This window comes from Chrysemys picta, chromosome 4 (genome assembly GCF_011386835.1).
Source record: "Chrysemys picta bellii isolate R12L10 chromosome 4, ASM1138683v2, whole genome shotgun sequence".
In the NCBI taxonomy this organism is placed as follows: Eukaryota; Metazoa; Chordata; order Testudines; family Emydidae; genus Chrysemys; species Chrysemys picta.
The window spans coordinates 38105983-38124831 of NC_088794.1; the positions used below are offsets into that span (position 1 = coordinate 38105983).

Here is an 18849-nt window from a genome sequence, read left to right on the forward strand (position 1 = left end):
TCCTCTGTCTTTCAAGGAGGAAGGGCCTGACCCTGCATTGCACTGACTGCCCTGACCAAGGACGGCCACTTGGGGCCCAGCTAGGAGGACAGACTGGAAAATGGATCTAAGAGTTAAGGTAAAATTGCCCCCACCCCCTCATCGGGCTCACCTCCAAGATGTAGTGGAGCTTGTCCGTGTCTGGGGTCTTTTCCAGCAGGTTCCCCAGCATGGCGTCCAGGAGGTCTGGTATGACCCTATGCAGATCCTGCAAAGCAAGGGAGAGCCATGGGTCAGAGTTAGGGAAACTGGGGCTACACCTGCCACAGGATGGGAAGAGGAGTCTCTGGGAAGCACTGGTGAGACCCCCAAACACATATCCTGGCCTCTCTCATTCACATCCCACTGCAGGCAATTAGCAAGGATTTGGGCAGGATAACAGCTGGCTGATCTACCTGGACTTGATTGGTGTCCGTCTGGGTGCCCAGGGTGAAGACAGCGTGCAGCGTGGCTCGGAGGAGGTGGGTCTCCAGCTCTGGCTCCAGAGCGGGTGTCATGGTGCTGGAGAGAGAGAGGAGCCGGTATTAGACTGTGCAGTGTGGGGGTGGGACTGGCACCAACACGGACGTGAAACTGCAGGGAAATAGGCAGAGGCTGGCGAGAATGGAAACTGAGGCACCGAGCCAGGAAATGATAAGGCCGAGGTTTCTCAGACCGACAGTGGCAGGGCAGGAATGGCGCCTGTTCCCTGGACCCTGCTGCCCCTCCTGTATCTGATCCTGGGAGTCAGCCTCTCCCCAAAGCCATTGCAATGTGACTGGAGTGAAAAGAACAGAGCAGCCAGGAGAGGGAGTGACCCTTCCTGCCACCTCTGCCAGAGGAGCCACCCTTGGGAGGTGACCTGGGAGTGGGAGGGGCAGTGACTCCCAGCCATGGGCCTGAGCAGCACCGGGGTTAGGGGAACCGGGCGGGAGGGTCTCAGTACCTGAGGTTGGCCACAGCAACGAGGGAGTTGGCCAGGACGGCGTCGGGTGGGGAGTTAGGAGGAAGCTCCTCAATGAGCTCCTGTGAGACGCAAAGGAGACAACGGAGCATGTGAGATTCGGGCCTCACTGACACTCCCCAAGGAGGAGATTACACACAGCCAGCAGGATCCCCCCAGCTGCCTCCCGCTCCTCCGATTCCTGCCCACTAGTTCTCCCGTCTCCTCTCCCCAGTCTTCAGCCCCAGCAATCCCTGCCCTCAGCTGCCCTCCAGCACCAGCCATCCCCCAACCATCGGCCTGGGGAGAACCCTGCCCCTCCCATGTCTCTGTCCACCCTCCAGCTGCCGGGCGCCGTGTCTCACTCACCACAATCCTCTCCACCACAGCCGCCTTCGAGCAGTGTGGCTCCAATGTGTCCTGCCCTCTCTGCTGGGCAGCGAGGCACGCGGGGTAGATGGCATGCAGGAACTCGAGCTGCTGCGCCTCGTCCTGTGCCCACCAGGAGTGGGGTTAGGGGAGAGAGAGCCAGTTAGCCAGGGACCTCCCTGCCCCAGCCACACCAGCTGCAGGACTTAGGCCTGAATGGGGGATAGTGGGGACCTGCCTATTGTTCAAATCACCCACGACTCCTCTACAATCAGGGTCAGGAACTGGGACAGTGCCTGTGGGGGGAGGAGACCCCGGCTGGTGTGTGACAAACACCCCCATCTTGGGGGTCCCAGATCATGAAGGAGAAAGGTCCCCATTAGGGCCAAGACCTTCTGCAGGGGGTCAGGATGCTGGGAAGGAGCAGGACAATCTCAGTTCCAGCACAGCTGGGGAACCTTTGTACCTTTTCTCGGGCATGGAGCTGCTCTCGGATGTTCATGAGAGCAGCCTCCTCTGTTACCAAATCCACCCGTTCTTCTTTCTCCTCGTCGTCCTCGGAGTCCCTGGCGGACGCTGCACCAGGGAGAGAAGGGGACAAGGTGACTCCTGCTGCCACTCGGGGGAAGGACAGGGGCATGGTGGGACAATGTGTCCCCTTCCCACCTCCGGGACATAGGGCAGATTGGGCCCCACACTCCCCCCTCTCAGTGATGGCATCAGCCCCCAACTCCTTCAGGAGCCCATAGCAAAGAGACCCTCCCCACTGTCCTGGACTCCCTTGGAGGTGCCTCTCCCCACCCCCGCCCAATGGAGCACCAAGGACCAAAGTGGCAGCATCTAGTGTCAGTGGGGTTCACGTGGCTCAGGCCAGACACCTGGGCTGGAGACCTGCCCCCATAGCACTGCTCGAGGGCCTGGGCCCTGGATGTTCACAGCCCCCTTTTCACCCCTCCCTGAGCCAAGCCTGGCTCCTCACCTGGAACAAAGCAGACGCGTCCGTCGGCCAGACTGCTGTCCGAGTCGCAGGCGCTGCTGCTGTCGGATGGGGAGCGGCCCGAGCTGCTGGGGCTGGCAGAGGGATCCTCCACTTCCTGCCCTGGGGAGGCTGGAAGGTCCTCACTGACCGAACAGGGTGATGCCCCCTGTTGGAAGTTGGGGCTGGGCGCCTGGGGCCGCTGCTGCCCACACAACAACAAGCCCCAGAGCCACCCTGCCCGGTTCCGCCCCTGGGCTGGGTCCTGCCTGCCCAGCCGCAGCCTGGCCCAGCTCCATTTTGGCCTGGGAGGTGATGCTCCCACCTCGGCGCCTGTGCCGGGAGTGGGTTTCCTCCGCCAGAAGGCTGGGTATTTCCACCTCCTGGCGCGGCCGGGAGCTTCTTCCCCTCCAGTGGGGACGGAGGGGCCGCTTCGCTCCTGGGGAAGATGGTGGATGCTTCCCTCAGGCTCTGGGGCCACCTGCACAGCCTTCTTCCTGAACCTCCTCAGGAGCCTGGCCATCCTGGAACCGAGCGGGGAGCGGGCGTGAGTCTGGGGTCAAGGCAGCCGCTCACTAACCAGCCTGTTTGGTCCCTCCCCATCCCTGCCCCAGCCAGAGCAGCTCCTGCTCCCCCCATGGGGGTGCAGGGAGGGCAAGCTACACACACTGACAAGAGTTCATTGCATGATCTGCTCCCCCTCAACGCTCCCCCTCGTCATCCCTGGGGCTGCAAGAACCAGGGAATCTCGTCCTTTTCGAACACTGGGGTCAGTCACAAAGAAACTGATCACTTTGGACAAGCAGCTCTCTCCTGCGACCCCAGACCACACTCACAGCCGGACCGCAGCAGCCCTGCAGCTCCACGACCCCGGCCGGACCGTCGGCCGGACCGCGGCAAGCCCCATGGCCCTGCATTCCTGGCCAGAGTGCCGGCCAGAGTACGGCAGCCCCGCGGGGCCACCTCCCCCAGCCGGCAATCCGAAGTGCCGCCCCAGGAATTGGGCCCCGCACTTGCTAAAGCCGGCCCTGAACCCAGGAGTCCGGACTTCTCCTGGGAAACCATTCCCCACTTCAAAGTCCCTAGGCATAGCAAGGCCAGGGCCTCCTCGGTTCCCATTGATTTCCATGCTCAGCAGCTCACCGGGTCTGGCCCAGCTCACAGACTCTCAGCCTGGGGAACAGTCTCCCACAAGGGAAGGGCTGGGAGCCCCATTGCTGGGACCTTGCCAAACACACTGGAGACGGCTCTGGAGAAGCCCCTTCCCGGTCTGAGAGCGAGGCGGTCCTGGGGGCTGTTTGCAAATCCAATCTCCTTTGGGAGAGATTCTCTCCCCCTCTTTCTGCCTCTCCCCAGACAGACAGGGGACGCCACCGAGGAACCCTAATGCCACTCACTTGCTCTGGTGATGGAGCGATGGATGGAGAATGTTCAGGGTCGTCCCTCGCCCTTCTCCTCAGTCTCCAAGCCCAAGGCAGGCTGGAGAGGGTGGTGGTGAGCTGAGGAGTTACCCTGCCCAGGAAGCAGGCAGGGTGATGGCACGGGGCGATCGGCTGGCTGTGAAAACAAGAGTCTGTCTTAGTGCCAAGGGACAGAGAAACTCGGCCAGCAGCAAGGGGTGCAGAACACTGCCCTCGTGCAGGGGTGACAGCGCCTCCGGGATCCCAACATCCCAGCACTTTACACACCTTCCTGGAGCCTCCCAACCCCCTGGGCTGTTGGGACTGTGACCCCCCTGGGCTGTTGGGACTGCGACCCCAACCCCACTGATGAGAACCAGGCCTGGGAGGGGAAGCTACTGGCTCAGGGTCACACCAAGTGTCAGAAGTATGGTGGGACCCAGCAGCCCTTCTTTCCAGGCCCCTTCACTAAGCACTGCTGCACGCTCCCTCCCACAGCTGGCAATTACAACCAGGCCCCCATGTCCACTCCCCCTGCCTTTGAGAGGGAGTGTGCTCCGCTGGAGTGACTGGACCAGGGGACTGGGAGCCAGGATTCCTGAGTTCCATTGCTGGGTTTCCTGTTGGTTCCACTGATGGTTGTTTTCCTTTTCCTGTGGGACTTTGGGCAAGTTGCTCCCCCCTCTCTGGCTCTGTCCCCAGCAGTCAAACGGGGATTTCATACTTTCCCATTATTGGAAAGTGCTGGGAGAAGCCCCCAGTAAAAGCTGCTCTGACAGCGCTAAGCAGCATCTGCCCATTGAAGGTGGGAGCGCACTGCCCAGGAGTGTTTGGCTCTGGGGTTTCACTTCAGCCCAGTCTAGAGAGAGGGGCCCAGCCATGGACTTTGGCTCAAGAAGACCAAGTCTCCAATTTGTTAAGGGCGTTTTGAATTCCAATCCTGTGCTCCAAAGTGCTTGGTGTCATTTGCAAATTGTAGAAGCATGCTCTCCACTCCATTTTCCAAATCCTGAAGGAAAATATTGAATACTACCGGGCACCGGCCCCCGGACTGATCCCTGCCGGACCCACTAGGTACACCCTCTCCGTTGGACAGCCAGACATGGAGAAGGGCTCTTGGAGTCTGGGCTTTCAACCAGCTCTGCACTCACATTTCACTGATTACATCTAGACCACATTTCCCTCGTTCGCTTGTGAGAATGTCCCATGGGACTGTGTCAAAAGCCTTAGAAACACCAAGAGAGATCACATCTACTGTTTACCCACCTCCACTAGGCCTATAACCCTGCCAAAGAAGAAGCTAGGATTGGTTTGGAATGATTTGTTCTTGACAAGTCCATGCTCACTGGTAGGGTTACCATATTTTAATTTTTAAAAAGGAGGGCACTCCATGGGGCCCCGCCCCAACTCCGCCCATTCCCCGCCCCCAGCCCCACCCCAACTTTGCCCCCTCCCCTGAACGCTCCGCCCCCTGCTCCTCCCCCTCCCCTGCTTCCCGCGAATCAAATGTTCGCGGGAAGCCTAAAACAGGGAGGCTGGCCCAGGCCAAGAGGCTCCTGCCCCTGCGTCTCCCGCCTGGTTTGGGCACTGGGGCGCCAGCCCCCGGCCAAATGCCCGCGCTGGCCCCCGGCCCGCCCCCCTGCCGAGCACCGCGCCGGCCCCCCAGCCCAGTACCGCACCGGCCCCCGGCACATCCCCTGGCCCAGCACCCGCCAGCCCCCGTCGAGCACCGCGCCGGCCCCAGCCCCCGGCCCAGAACCGCACCGGCCCCCGCAGACCACCGCACCGGCTCCAGCCCCCGGCCCAGCACCACGCCGGCCCCCGCCAAGCACCGCCCCGGCCCCGGCCCTGGCCCCTGGTCCAGCACCGCGCCGGCCCCCGCAGAGCACCGCGCCTGCCCCAGCCCCTGGCCCAGCACCACGCCGTCCTCGGGCCCCGGCCGAGCACCGCGCCGGCCCCCGGCCGAGAACTGCGCCAGCCCCGAGCCCGGCCGGCCCCCGGCTGAGCAACACACCGGCCCCTGGCACGGCCCCCGGCCCAGCACCGCGCCAGCCCCCGGCCCGGCCTCCAGCCCAGCACCGCGCCGGCCCCTGGCTGAGTACTGCGCCGGCCCCCGGCCCAGCACCGCGCCGGCTCCCGCCGAGCACCGCGCCGGCCCCGGCCCCCAGCCCAGCACCGCGCCAGCCCCCGCCGAGCACTGCGCCGGCCCCGGCCCCCGGCCCAGCACCACGCCGACCCCGGCCCCCGGCCCAGCACCGCGCCGGCCCCGGGCCCCGGCCAAGCACCGTGCCTAGACAGCAAGGCGGTGGCAGAGCCGGAAAGAGAAGCCACCAGTCCTGACTCCTGTTCTAATGGACAACAAACCCTGCAGAAGCACCGCAGAGGGGAAAGTAAGCCAGTCCGGCCCGGTACAGCGTACCGGCAAGAGCCAGTACGCCGTGCCGGACCAGACTGGCTTCTGCGGCGGTGATTTAAAGGGCTGGAGCTCCTGCCGCTGCGGGGAGCCCTGGGCCCTTTAAAGTGCTGCCGGAGCTCAGGCAGCCGGGCTCCGGCAGTGATTTAAAGGGCCCAGAGCTCCGCGGTGGCTGGAGCCCCGGGCCCTTTAATTCGCCCCTGAGCCCCGGGGCTCCCAGCCACCTCTGCAGCTGGTAGCTCCGGGGTGATTTAAAGGCCCTGAGGCTCCCAGCCATAGCTGGAGCCCCGGGCCTTTAAATCTTGAAAGGCCCCGCCTCTTCCGGTTGAGGCCACACCCCCGCTCAGGACTCCGGCGGAACGGTAAATCCTTTAAGTTCCTTTCACCCCTGGGCAGGGATAGAGCCCAGGAATCCAGATGGTGGGGAAATTTCATTGAAACCGTTTCTGTCAGAAAATCCCATTCAGACTAAACCAGTTTGTTTCTTGAACTCATAACAAGTGGGATGAAAGTTCTTTGCAAAAAGATTTTGTTGCAAAACAAAAGCATCTCCTGTTTGTCACAGTGTGTTAAATTGTCTCGTCACACACCAAGAGGAGACCCTTAGATCTCGAAAATTAGATAAGATGCTTCAGTCTGAGCTAAGTAGTTGCTGCTCTTATCAATTTCAAAATAAAAAAATACAAATAAAATAAATTATTTCAGCTATTCTATTATGTCACAATCTGATCTGAGTAAATGTGATAGGACACCTCATATTATGCACTCCTCCTAGTGACACTCTCCAATAGATCTCCATCCTCCACCCACCGTGACGTAAGTAGGAGCGGATCATTATTATCCCTACTTGAAAGAGGGAGAAGCTAAGGTTGAGAAAGGAGAATTGACTTGTCTTAGGTCACACAGACAGTCAGTGGCAGAGTTGGGAATAGGACCCAAGAGCCCTGATTTTCAAACTAACTATCGGATCTTGAATTTCCTGAACAAAGTGCTCTCAGATGAGTTCCAGACCAACAACAGTGCACAGTAATTATTCAGCAAGTATTTTAGGAGAACTGCAATGTTAGAGAGAATCATGAGCTGCTCAGAGACAATTAATGCAGAGAAGCAGCAAAATTCATCAAACCTAGAACTACTTATGACTTATTTACTTGGTCTTAAAAGAGAACAAGGACCTGAGTCTCCTCCCTATCAATAACCCCCTGCTCAGCCAGTCAGGGTAGAGGCTGAGGACGGGAGGCTGAGGGTTCTCACCAGAGAGCGCAAAGGATGGCTCCTCCGGCCGTGCCGTTCCGCCCCCGCGCCCCCAAGCGTGGGCCCCGCCCGCTGGCGCCATGGTAACCCCTGACTAAGGCGCCACTTTTGGAAAATGTGCTGAGGGAAAGTGGCTGCTTCCCCTGCACCTCCCCTAGCTACGCTACTGGTGGGGATCACTGCCGGAGCACTATTTCAGCCCCACATTTTTGGGTGGACCTCCCACAGTGGGAGCTGCAGAGCACTCCCCCGCGACACACAAACACACACACCCTGGTGTTGGGAGGGGAACAGAGGAAAGGACAAAAGAAGCAAGAGAAGAAAAGAAAGGAGGGAGGGATGGAGGAAAAGGGGAAACAAAAAGGACAAACCCCAATGTCCCCAGTGATTCTAAGGGACAAAATCCCAGGTGTGGAATAAAATTCTGCCTCCTCAAGCTCGTGTTTTCCATGCCTAGAATTCAACTCTCACCCGATGGATCAGACTGAACAGGTTTCAAACCTCGAGGAGGCTCTTACCTTCTACACAGGGACGTCTGCTTTCTAGTACAATCACGAAAAGGGAAGGAGAAAACTCGACAGAGGTTCCTCCTGCCGCTCACGTACGTGAACCTGAATGTTCTCTCAGTCCTCAAAGAGAGACCTCGAGACAGAGACTTGCTGAAGCAAAGCCACAGGAGTCTCTGAGCTTTCCCTGGCCCCTCGCCTCTGTCCTGCCTGGCTGATGTCAGCATCTCTCTGTGAGGTCACCACCTTTGACCAATAGTCTGAGGGCCTGCAAAAGGCCTTTGTGATGTTACTGCCACGCCCCTCCCTTGCTGTGCTAATGTCCTGCCCCTGGCCAGGCACCTGGGAGCTTTGAGCTACTCCCTGTGGATCACCCCACTCAAGGTGTGTTCATTCTAGGAAGCAAGCCGACTAAACAGTAAAACCTCAGACGCTGCTTCCAATGCTACACTCCGTTTTTCAGAAATTAGTAGACTTGATGGCCAGAAGAGACCATTAGAGCATCTAATCTGACCCCCTGCATGTCACAGGCCTCCTGTATGACACAATAGCTACTTTGGGGAAAACACATTACAGAAAGGCATCTAGTCTTCATTAAATGACAGCAAGAGAGGGCGAATCCACCACTTTCCTTGGTAGCTTGTTCCTGTGGTGAATCATTCTCGCTGTTGAATATCTGTGCTTTATTTGTAATATGAATTTGTCTCTTTTCACCTTCCAGCCACTGGGTCTTTTTCTGCCTTTCTCTGCTCGATTAAAGAGCCCTTTAATACCCAATCTTTTCTCTCCATTAAAGCACTTCAACACTTCCATGAAGTCACCTTTCAATCTTCTTTTGATAAGCTAAAGAGGTTGAGCTCTTTCAATCGTTCACTAGAAGGCATTTTTCTCCAGCCCTCAGAACATTTGGTGGCTCTTTGCTGCCCCAGCTCCAATTTCACAACATCTTTTTCAAAGGAGGACACCAAAACTGGATGCAGTATTCCAATATCAGTCTCACTGATGCCGTGTCACCTCCTGTGACGCTATTGACATAATCTGTAACTGTATAGATCACCGTTGTGACCACTGTTATATATTTGCAGCCAATATTGTATAAAGGTTGCTGTTGAAGGGGGTCTATGGAGAGGTTCTGATTGGCTGATTATAATTATGCTATCTGTATATGTGTATCAGTTTTGTAGTTGACGTTCTGAATATTGGCTCCATACTGTCTGTATTTCAAACTTGTGCTATGCTTCCGGGGAACACCCCAGACAAGTTGGTGTCAGTTCTGCCTAGCCTGCTTGATGGTCCACTGAGGACCAAGAGCTATACAACTGATCCATTGAGAGAAGGAAGATACACCTTGTGACTCAGCAAGGCATGCAGGGACCTGCCTATGGACAGAACTCTAAGGTTTTTCTATGCCACATGCTGGATAGAGTGTCCTTGGGACAAAGAAAGGAAAGACCACACGGCAAAAGACTATAAAAGGCTGATGCCTCGTCTCCATCTTGTCTTCAATCCTGCTTGATACTTCTGGAGGGACTTTGCTATAAAAGGAAGCTCTATACAAAGGACTGAATGACCCATCCCAGCTGTGGATGTACTCCAGAGACTTGAGTTGAACCTGCAGTTTATTCTATCACTGCTACAAGCCTGAACCAAGAACTTTGCCATTACTGTATGCAGGGCTGGCTTTAGGAAGTGCGGGGCCCAATTTGAATATTTTAGGCGGGGCCCCGACAGGGATGACTAAAAAAACAAACACGTAAAAAATGCCCTTTTATTTCTTCCATGTATTATTTACTTTCCATAACTATATAAATAAAATAAAAATTGTATATTACATACATTGCTAGCTGGAGGCAGGGCAGGGGCTGACTGGAGGTAGGGTCTGCCTGGAGGCAGGGCAAGGGGTGTGGGGCTGGCTGCGGGCAGGGCAGGGGGTGCGGCGCTGGAGGCAGGGCAGGGGGTGCAGCAGGGGCTGGCTGCATACAGGGGGTGCAGTGCTGGTGCGGGCAGGGGGTGCAGCAGGGGCTGGCTGCAGGCAGGGGGTGCGGGGCTGGCTGGAGACAGGGGCTGGCTACAGGCAGGGCAGGGGGTGCGGAGCTGGTGCGGGCAGGGGGTGCAGCAGGGGCTGGCTGCAGGCAGGGGCTGGCTGGAGACTGGCTGGTGGGGGCAGGGGGGGCAGGGCTGGTGTGGGCAGGGGGTGCAGCAGGGGCTGGCTGCAGGCAGGGGGTGCGGGGCTGGCTGGAGACAGGGGCTGGCTGCAGGCAGGGCAGGGGGTGCAGGGCTGGTGCCGGCAGGGGGTGCAGCAGGGGCTGGCTGCAGGCAGGGGCTGGCTGTAGACGGGCTGGTGGGGGCAGGGGGTGCAGGGCTGGAGGCAGGGCAGGGGGTGCAGCAGGGGCTGGCTGCAGGTAGGGCAGGGGCCCCCCTGCTTCTACCACCTTGGCCCTTTAAATAGCTGCCGGAGCCCTGGGGAAGCTGTGGGGCTCTCGCGGCTATTTAGAGGACCGAGGCAGCAGAGGTAGCTGGAGCCCCGTCACTTTAAATAGCCCCTGGAGCCCCCTGCTACCCCAGGGCTCTGGTCCAAGCACTAGACTCCTCCCCATAAGCGCCATAGCTCCCCCTTCTCCTCCACTGGGTACATAAAACTACAAGCCCCAGAATCCCTTGCTTCCCCCATCCCACTTCCTGAAGGGGCAGCCAATGTGCCGGAACCGTTTGCTGATTGGCAGGTGCGCGGGCCAGTGGGGGCGAGCCCATGCCCGGCGTGCGGTGGCAGCTGGCGATGGCCCAATGTACAGGCCCAACCACTCGGCCTTCTTCACTTTAAAGCGCTGCCCGTAGGCTGACAGGAACTCGTCCATCTGCTTGTCCAGCTCCTGCTCCAGCTCCTCCAGGGCCGCCTGTTTCTGGGGGTCCTCGCCCTGCAGCTCCCCCCGGCTAGGGTTACCATTCGTCCGGATTTACCCGGACATGTCCTCCTTTTGTGTGCTAAAAATAGCGTCCGGGGGGGAATTTGTAAAGCACTCACAATGTCCGGGATTTCCCCCTCCCCCGGCAGAGCGAGCGGCTGGCAGGGCTGCAGGAAAGTCCCGGGCTGGACTCCGGAGCAGCTTCCTCCTCCCACCCCCCCCTCCCTGCATTCTGAGCCGGCCGGCAGCTCCTCCTCCTGCAGCCCGCTCCGGCAGCCCTGTGCAGGGCCAGGGACCGGGTTTTGTGTTGTGCAGGGGAGTTCAGCCATGTGTCCGGCTGGCACAGAGCCCAACACCCTGTTCTGAGCAGCAGGGTAAGGGGGGGCAGGAGAAGGACAGGGAGGTTCTGGAGGGGGCAGTCAAGAAACGGGGGGGGGCTTTTGGAGGGGAGTGGAGAAAGTTTTGGGCAGTCAGGGTACAGGTAGGGGGTAGGGTCCTGGGGGGCAGTTGGGGGGGGTCTTAGGAGGGGGCAGTTAGGGGACAAGGAACAGGGAGTCTTAGGTAGGGGGTGGGGTTCTGGAGGGCAGTTAGGAGCAGGGGTCCCAGGAGGGGGCAGTCAGGGGACAAGGAGCGGGGGGTAGGGGGCTGGGAGTTCTGGGGGGGAGCTGTCAGGGGCAGGAGTGGGGAGAGGGATCGGAGCAGTCAGGGGACAGGGAGCAGAGGGGTTTAGATGGGTTGGGAGTTCTGGGGGGGCTGTCAGGGGGCAGGAGTGTGGAGAGGGATCGGAGCAGTCAGGGGACAGGGAGCAGAGGGGTTTAGATGGGTTGGGAGTTCTGGGGGGGGCTGTCAGGGGGTGGGGAGTGGTTGGATGGGGCGTGGGAGTCCAGGGGTCTGTCTGGGGGTGGGGGTGTGGATAAGGGTTGGGGCAGTCAGGGGACAAGAGGCAGGGAGGCTTAGATAGGGAGTCCCGGGGGGCAGTTAGGGGCAGGGGTCCCAGAAGGGGGCAGTCAGGGGACAAGGAACGGGGGGAGGGTTGGGGGTTCTGGGGGGGCGGGAAGTGGGAGGGGGCAGGGGCGGGGCTAGGGCGGGGCTCCTCCCGTCCTCTTTTTTGCTTGTTGAAATATGGTAACCCTACCCCCGGCAGCATTTCAGCAGCTCCTGGCGTTTCCCCTCCTGGCATCACTTCATCTCCAGGGGCTTCACTCTCAGACAGCTGCTCATTGCTCTGGTGGCCACGGTCCTGCCGGGAGGGGGGCGAGATCGTCCATGAGGGACGGGAACTAGCATTACCCAGCCACAGGGGGAACTTCTGCCTCACACACCTGTAGCCCCCTCAACTCCAACCTACAGCCCCCTGCTAGCCCAACCCTGCCCCCCATCAGTCCTCTCGGTGCCCCTCACTCCCAACCCACAGCCCCTCTGCACTCACCAGCTGCTTCACAAATAGTCCATATTCCCTCCTGGCAGCTTCTACTGCTCCTCTGTTTGCCTTCTCTCTCATCTCTGCCATCTCCGCCATCTGTGGTGGGAGAGGGAAAAGGGTAGGGGTGGGGATGGGATCCCCTCTGAACTGGGAGCCCCCTTCCCCACTCATCACCTTCTCCTAATTCCTCCAGGACCCTGCTTGCTGCTGTCACCCCCCCACTGGTGCCCCACTGGTGCCACCTTTGTGGTGCCCCCTCCTGGCCCCCTAGTGCAATTGGCCAATGGCGGGTGGACCTGGGGTGAGAATGAACTGAAAACTGTCGGACTGGGATTGGGCTTTCAGACCTCCCTAACCCCTTTGTATTGTTTTCAAATCAGTGGGGAAATGAAGGGAATCACCCAAAATTGTCTCCTGTACACATACGGACTGTATCAGGGGAGGAGAAAATCTTTAAAACAAACACAAAATATGAAAATCAATTTTTCTCCTACTTGTTGAAAATGAAAACCAATTAAATTTGTCACTGAGCGATGCAAGGGGTAGCTCGGGGCGCAGGAGCCAGGACCGGGTTATTTATTGACTGACGTCGATGGGGTCAGGGCTGGATTCTGATCTCGGTGACCCCGCTGTAAATCAATCAACCTATGTGTCCTTTTGGACACTCACCTTCTCCCCATTCTTCCCAATACACCACCTCTATCTAATCTATCTATCTATCTATCTATCCCACACACAGCCTCTATCTATCTATCCCCATCCACCCCCTCTATCTATCTATCTATCTATCTATCTATCTATCTATCTATCTATCTATCTATCTATCTATCTATCCCCACACACCCCCTCTATCTATCTATCCCCACACACCTCATCATCTATCTATCTATCCATCTATCCCCCTACACCCCCTCATATCTATCTATCTATCTATCTATCTATCTATCCCCACACAACCTTCTCATCTATCTATCTATCCCCACACAACCTTCTCATTTATCTATCTACCCCCATCCACCTCCTCATCTATCTAATCTATCTTTCTATCTATTCCCATACACCCTATCTATCTATCTATCTATCTATCTATCTATCTATCCCCACACGCCCCATCTATTTATCTATCTATCTATCTATCTATCTATCTACCTATCTATCCCCTTGCATACAGAGGTTCCCAGTGCTGAGGGCTGGGACAGACCCTTTACCAGAGTGAGGTTTGATGGTTCCTTCCCGCTGTGTGTCCCTCCACAGAAGGGGCTCCTGATCTGAACACCCTGCCCTGCTCTCCCGCTCATCCCCCTGACCTAGGGTGTTGGTGCCTGTCTTGCTCGAGGCCACCTACCATCCAAACTGGGGCCCACCCAGCTGCCCAACCCTCCCCCCCGATGAGGCCAAAGCTCCCAGCCAGAACCCCAACGGCCACTGCTTCCTCCAGCCCCACTACAACTACACTCGCCCTAATGCCTACTCTGATACCCACACCCACCACTGCCAGGAACCACCCCCCGACGCATAGACTCATAGACTCATAGACTTTAAGGTCAGAAGGGACCATTATGATCATCTGGTCTGACCCCCTGCATGCTGCAGGCCACAAAACCGTCCCTACCCCTTCCCTGGACTCTGTTGTTGAAGTCCCCAATCCTGTGTTTTAGTGACTTCAATTGGCAGAGACCCTCCTGCTAGCGATCCCTGCCCCATGCTGCGGAGGAAGGCGAAAAACCTCCAGAGCTCAGCCAATCTACCCTGGAGGAAAATTCCTTCCCGACCCCAAATATGGCGATCAGTAAGACCCCGAGCATGTAGGCAAGAGTCTCTAGCCTGACCCCTGTTAGCCATTATACTATTTACCTACCATTGCTTGGTATTCCTTGGCTACTATGTTTTACATTAAACCATTCCCTCCATAAACTTATCTAACTTAATCTTAAAACCAGACAGGTCCGTCGCCCCCACCGTTTCCCTCGGAAGGCCGTTCCAGTATTTCACCCCTCTGACGGTCAGAAACCTTCGTCTAATTTCAAGCCTGAACTTCCCCACGGCCAGTTTATATCCATTCGTTCTCGTGTCCACATTAGTACTAAGCTGGAATAATTCCTCTCCCTCCCTTGTATTTATCCCTCTGATATATTTAAAGATAGCAATCATATCCCCCCCTCAGCCTTCGTTTTGTCAGACTAAACAACCCAAGCTCCTCTAGTCTCCTTTCATACGACAGGTTTTCCATTCCTCTGATCATCCTAGTGGCCCTTCTCTGCACCCGTTCCAGTTTGAGTTCATCTTTTTTAAACATGGGAGACCAGAACTGCACACAGTACTCCAAATGAGGTCTCACCAGCGCCTTATACAACGGAATGGGCCAGGCCCAACCACTCGGCCTTCTTCACTTTAAAGCGCTGCCCATAGACCGTCAGGAACTCGTCCATCTGCTTGTCCAGCTCCTGCTTCAGCTCCTCCAGGGCCGCCTGTTTCTGGGGGTCCTCGCCCCGCAGCTCCCCCCGGCAGCGCTCCGGCAGCTCTTGGCGTTTCCCCTCCAGGCGTCGCTGCATTTCCGCAGGCTTCACACTCAGGCAGCGGCGCATGCTCTGGTGGTCACGGTCCTGTGGGGAACGGGAGAGATTGGCCATTAGGGACGGGTTCTAGTGTTTCCCAGCCACAGGGGGCACCACCATGTCATGCACCCACAGCCCCTTCAACTCCGACCCACCACAGCCCCCTGCTATCCCATCCCTGCCCCTCCCCGCCCCCCAGCTCTGCCGGTGACCCTCACTCCCGACCCGCAGCCCTTCTGTGCTCACCAGCTGCTGCACAAATTGTTCATATTTCCTCCTGGAGGCTTCTACTGCTTTTCTGTTTTCCTCCTCTATCATCACTGCCATCTGTGGTAGGATGGGAAAAAGGGTGGGGGATGGGGATGGAACCATCTCTGAACTGGGAACCCCTCTCCCCCCAGGGCCGGCTTTAGGCCGATTCAGCCGATTCGGCTGAATTGGGCCCCGCGCCAAGAGGGCCCCGCGCTGCAGCTGTTTACCCCCGCCCCCAGCTCACTTCCCCCTCCTCCCCTCCCCTGCACGCTCCGCCCCCTCCCCTGCTTCCTGAGAGGAAGTCTGAGAGGAAGCAGGGGCGGGCCGGCAGCACAAAGTAAGCTGGGGTGGTGGGGTTGGGAGAAGGGCTCCGGGGAGGCACGGCCGGTTCCCGCAGGCCCCAGCAGCTCCGGCCCGGCCCGGTCCCCGCGGCTCGGGTCCCTCCCCCGCGCGGCTTCTGCGGCGCGGCTCAGGTCCCCCCCCTGCGGCGCAGCGCGGGTCTCCCCGTGTCCCCCCCGTCCCCCCCTGCGGCGCGGCTCGGGTCTCCCCGTGTGTCCCCCCCCCCCGCGGCACGGCGCGGCTCGGGTTTCCCCGTGTCTCTCCCCCCGCGGCGCGGCTCAGGTTTCCCCGTGTCTCTCCCCCCGCGGCACGGGTCGGGTCTCCCCATGTCTCTCCCCCCGCGGCTCGGGTCTCCCTGTGTCCCCCCGTCCCCCCCGCGGCGCGGCGCAGCTCGGGTCTCCCCGTGTCCCCCCCCCCACCGCGGCGCGGCTCGGGTTTCCCCCTGACCCCCCCCCCCCCGCCCCAGCGTGGCGCGGCTCGGGTCTCCCCGTGTCCCCCCCCACGGCGCGGCTCGGGTCTCCCCGTGTCCCCCCCCCTCCGTCCCCCCCCCCACGGCGCGGCTCGGGTCTCCCCGTGTCCCCCCCCTCCGTCCCCCCCCCCCGTGGCGCGGCTCGGGTCTCCCCGTGTCCCCCCCCCACGGCGCGGCTCGGGTCTCCCCGTGTCCCCCCCCTCCGTCCCCCCCCCCACGGCACGGCTCGGGTCTCCCCGTGTCCCCCCCCTCCGTCCCCCCCCCCGCGGCGCGGCTCGGGTCTCCCCGTGTCCCCCCCCCTCCGTCCCCCCCGCGGCGCGGCTCGGGTCTCCCCGTGTCCCCCCCCCCTCCGTCCCCCCCGCGGCGCGGCTCGGGTCTCCCCATGTCTCTCCCCCCGCGGCGCGGCTCGGGTCTCCCCGTGTCTCTCCCCCCCCCCCCCATGGCGCGGCTCCCCCCCCCCCCCCCGCAGCGCGGCTCGATTCCTGGGGGCGGAGCTTGCAGCAAGCCCCGCCCCCAAGAATCGGGCCCCGCTTTTGCTAAAGCCGGCCCTGCCCCCCACTCACCTTTTCCCCATTCCTCCAGGGCCCTGCTCGCTACTGTCACCTCCCCACTGCCCCCTGACCCCCCACATTCCCCCAGAGCCAGGGACAGCCCCCCAATGACATCACAGCAAGGGCCACATTAGCATCACCCCTGTGGAGGGGGCTGGTTCTCCGGCTGGGTCTCTGAGGGTTCCCTTATCTCTCAGGGGCTGGTGTCAGGGAGCCCCAATCAGGACATTTTGCAGGAGGCTGTCGTGGTGCCCCCTCCTGGCCTAGTGCAACTGGCTAATGGCAGGAGGATCTGGGGTGAGAATAAACTGAAACTGTTGGTTTGGGATTTGGGGGTTTCTAATCTCCCTAACCCCTTAGGATTGTTTTAAAATCAGTGGGAAATGAGAGGAAATGCCCCAAAATTGTCCCCTCTACACACGCACTGAATCAGGGGAGCAGAAAATATTTAAAACAAACATAAAGTATGAAAATCAATTTTTCTTCCACTTGTTGAAAATGAAAACCAAAAAAACTTGTGACCGAGGGATGCTGGGGGCGGCTCGGAGCACGGGATCCACGGCCATGTTATTTATCTACTGAGGTCGATGGGATCTGGGCTGGATTCTGATCTCGGTGACCCGGCTGTAAATCAGTCAACCCCTGTGTCCTTTTGTAATCTCGCAAAATTACCTGTTGTAAATTTGTTTTTATCTATCCCCAAACATCCTCATATCTATCTATCCCCTGCATACAGAGGTTCCCAGTGCTGACGGCTGGGACAGACCCTTACCCAGAGTGAGGTGTGATGGTTTCTTCCCACTATCTGCCCCCCGCAGCAGGGGCTCCTAATCTGAACATCCTGCCCTCCTCTCCCGCTCATTCCCCTGACCTGGAGTGTTGGTGCCTGTCTTGTTCTGGACCATCTTCTGTCCAAACCAGGCCCGCGGCCAGTGCCCAACCCCCCCAATCAGGCCAAAGACCCCGGCCCCAGTCCCAATGGCCACTGCTTCCCCCAGCCCCACTAGAGCTGCACCCGCCCTGATGCCTACTCCGATACCCGCACCCACCACTGCCAGAACCACCCCCCCGCCCAATGTACAGGACCAACCACTCGGCCTTCTTCACTTTAAAGCGCTGTTCATATCGCGGCAGGAACTCCGCCATCTGATTGTCCAGCTCCTTCTTCAGCTCCTCCAGGGCACCCTGTTTCTGGGGGTCCTCGCCCCACAGCTCCCCCCGGCAGCGCTCCAGCAGCTCCTGGTGTTTCCCCTCCAGCGTCGCTGTATCTCCAGGGGCTTCACCCTCAGGCAGCTGCTCATGCTCTGGTGGTCACGGTCCTGCCGGGATGGGGGAGTGATTGGCCATTAGGGACGAGCACTAGCGTTACCCAGCCACAGGGGGCGCCGCCTCCTCACACACCCGCAGCCCCCTCACTCCCGACCCACAGCCCCCTGCTACCTCAGCCTTGCCTCCCCTCAGGTATGCTGGTGCCCCTCACTCCCAATCTGCAGCCCCTCTGCACTCACCAGCTCCTGCACAAATTGGTCATATTCCCTCCTGGTGGCTTCTACTGCTCTCCTGTTTAACTCCTGTCTCATCACTGCAAACGCCTCAGCCATCTGTGTGGGGAGAGGGAACGGGGTTGTGGGTGCGGATGGGATGGGCCCATCTCTGAACTAGGAGCCCAGCCACAGTCACCACCTTCCCCACATTCGTACAGGACCTGCTCCTCGCTATCACCTCCGAACTGGTCCCCAACCCACCACATTTCAATAGAGCCAGAGGGCAGCACCTCGACCCCACAGCCATGACCACGTTGCTGCCACCCTAGTGGAGGGGCTGGTTCTCTGGCAGGGCTTCCTGCAGGTCCCCTTATCTCTTGGGTGCTAGGAGTCCTCGATCAGGACATTTGGTGGAGCTGTTGTGGTGCCCCCTTCTGGGCTAGTGTGATTGGCCAATGTCAGGAGGACCTGGGGTTGGGGTCAATAGGACCAGCCCCCCGCCCCAAATCCAGGCTGGAAAGAGAGAGGCGGAGGGAGGGGTGACCTGGTACCTTCATGGGTGAGGAGAAGTCGTAGCACTGGGTCTTCCAATATCGGGAGACGCCCTGCAGGGAATAACACCTGGGGGAACTGGGATCAGGGACAGCTCAGCCCCTTTCCCCCCGCTGAGCCCCTTCCCGCTCCCTGCAGCCCAGCACCCCCTACAGGGAATGCTCCCTGCCCCGCTCCCTGCAGAATGGCACCCTGTATTGAATCCCTGTCCCCGCCTTGCGGCCCATTTTGCTGTCTCCCATCCAGCCAGCCCCCCCCGCCTTTAACAGCCCCCACTCTCCCACCTTGATCCTGGCAGCCAGCTGAGCCCCCGTCAGCACCTGCCCAGCTCGGTCCGTCCGGATGTGTGTCCCTGCTGAGCGCACCACGGTGCTGATGTAGTCACACAGGCACTGCCAGAAATCCTCGTCCATGTCTGCAGAGGGGAAAAGGACCCAGGTGT

At 59.3% G+C, this 18849-nt stretch overlaps 1 protein-coding gene across 1 annotated transcript; it reads right to left on the reverse strand.

Moving 5' to 3' along the window:
* Positions 1-374: 374 nt before the first annotated feature.
* On the reverse strand, positions 375-18838 carry LOC135983251 (uncharacterized). The gene is given in 14 exon segments (XM_065594056.1): positions 375-540; positions 965-1044; positions 1797-1906; positions 2310-2429; positions 10674-10794; positions 11858-12022; positions 12212-12292; positions 14596-14808; positions 15007-15087; positions 17479-17627; positions 17630-17690; positions 17880-17972; positions 18407-18460; positions 18692-18838. Coding segments are annotated over 14 exon segments (1623 nt in total). The 5' UTR covers positions 18821-18838.
* Between the last annotated feature and the right edge of the window lie 11 nt (positions 18839-18849).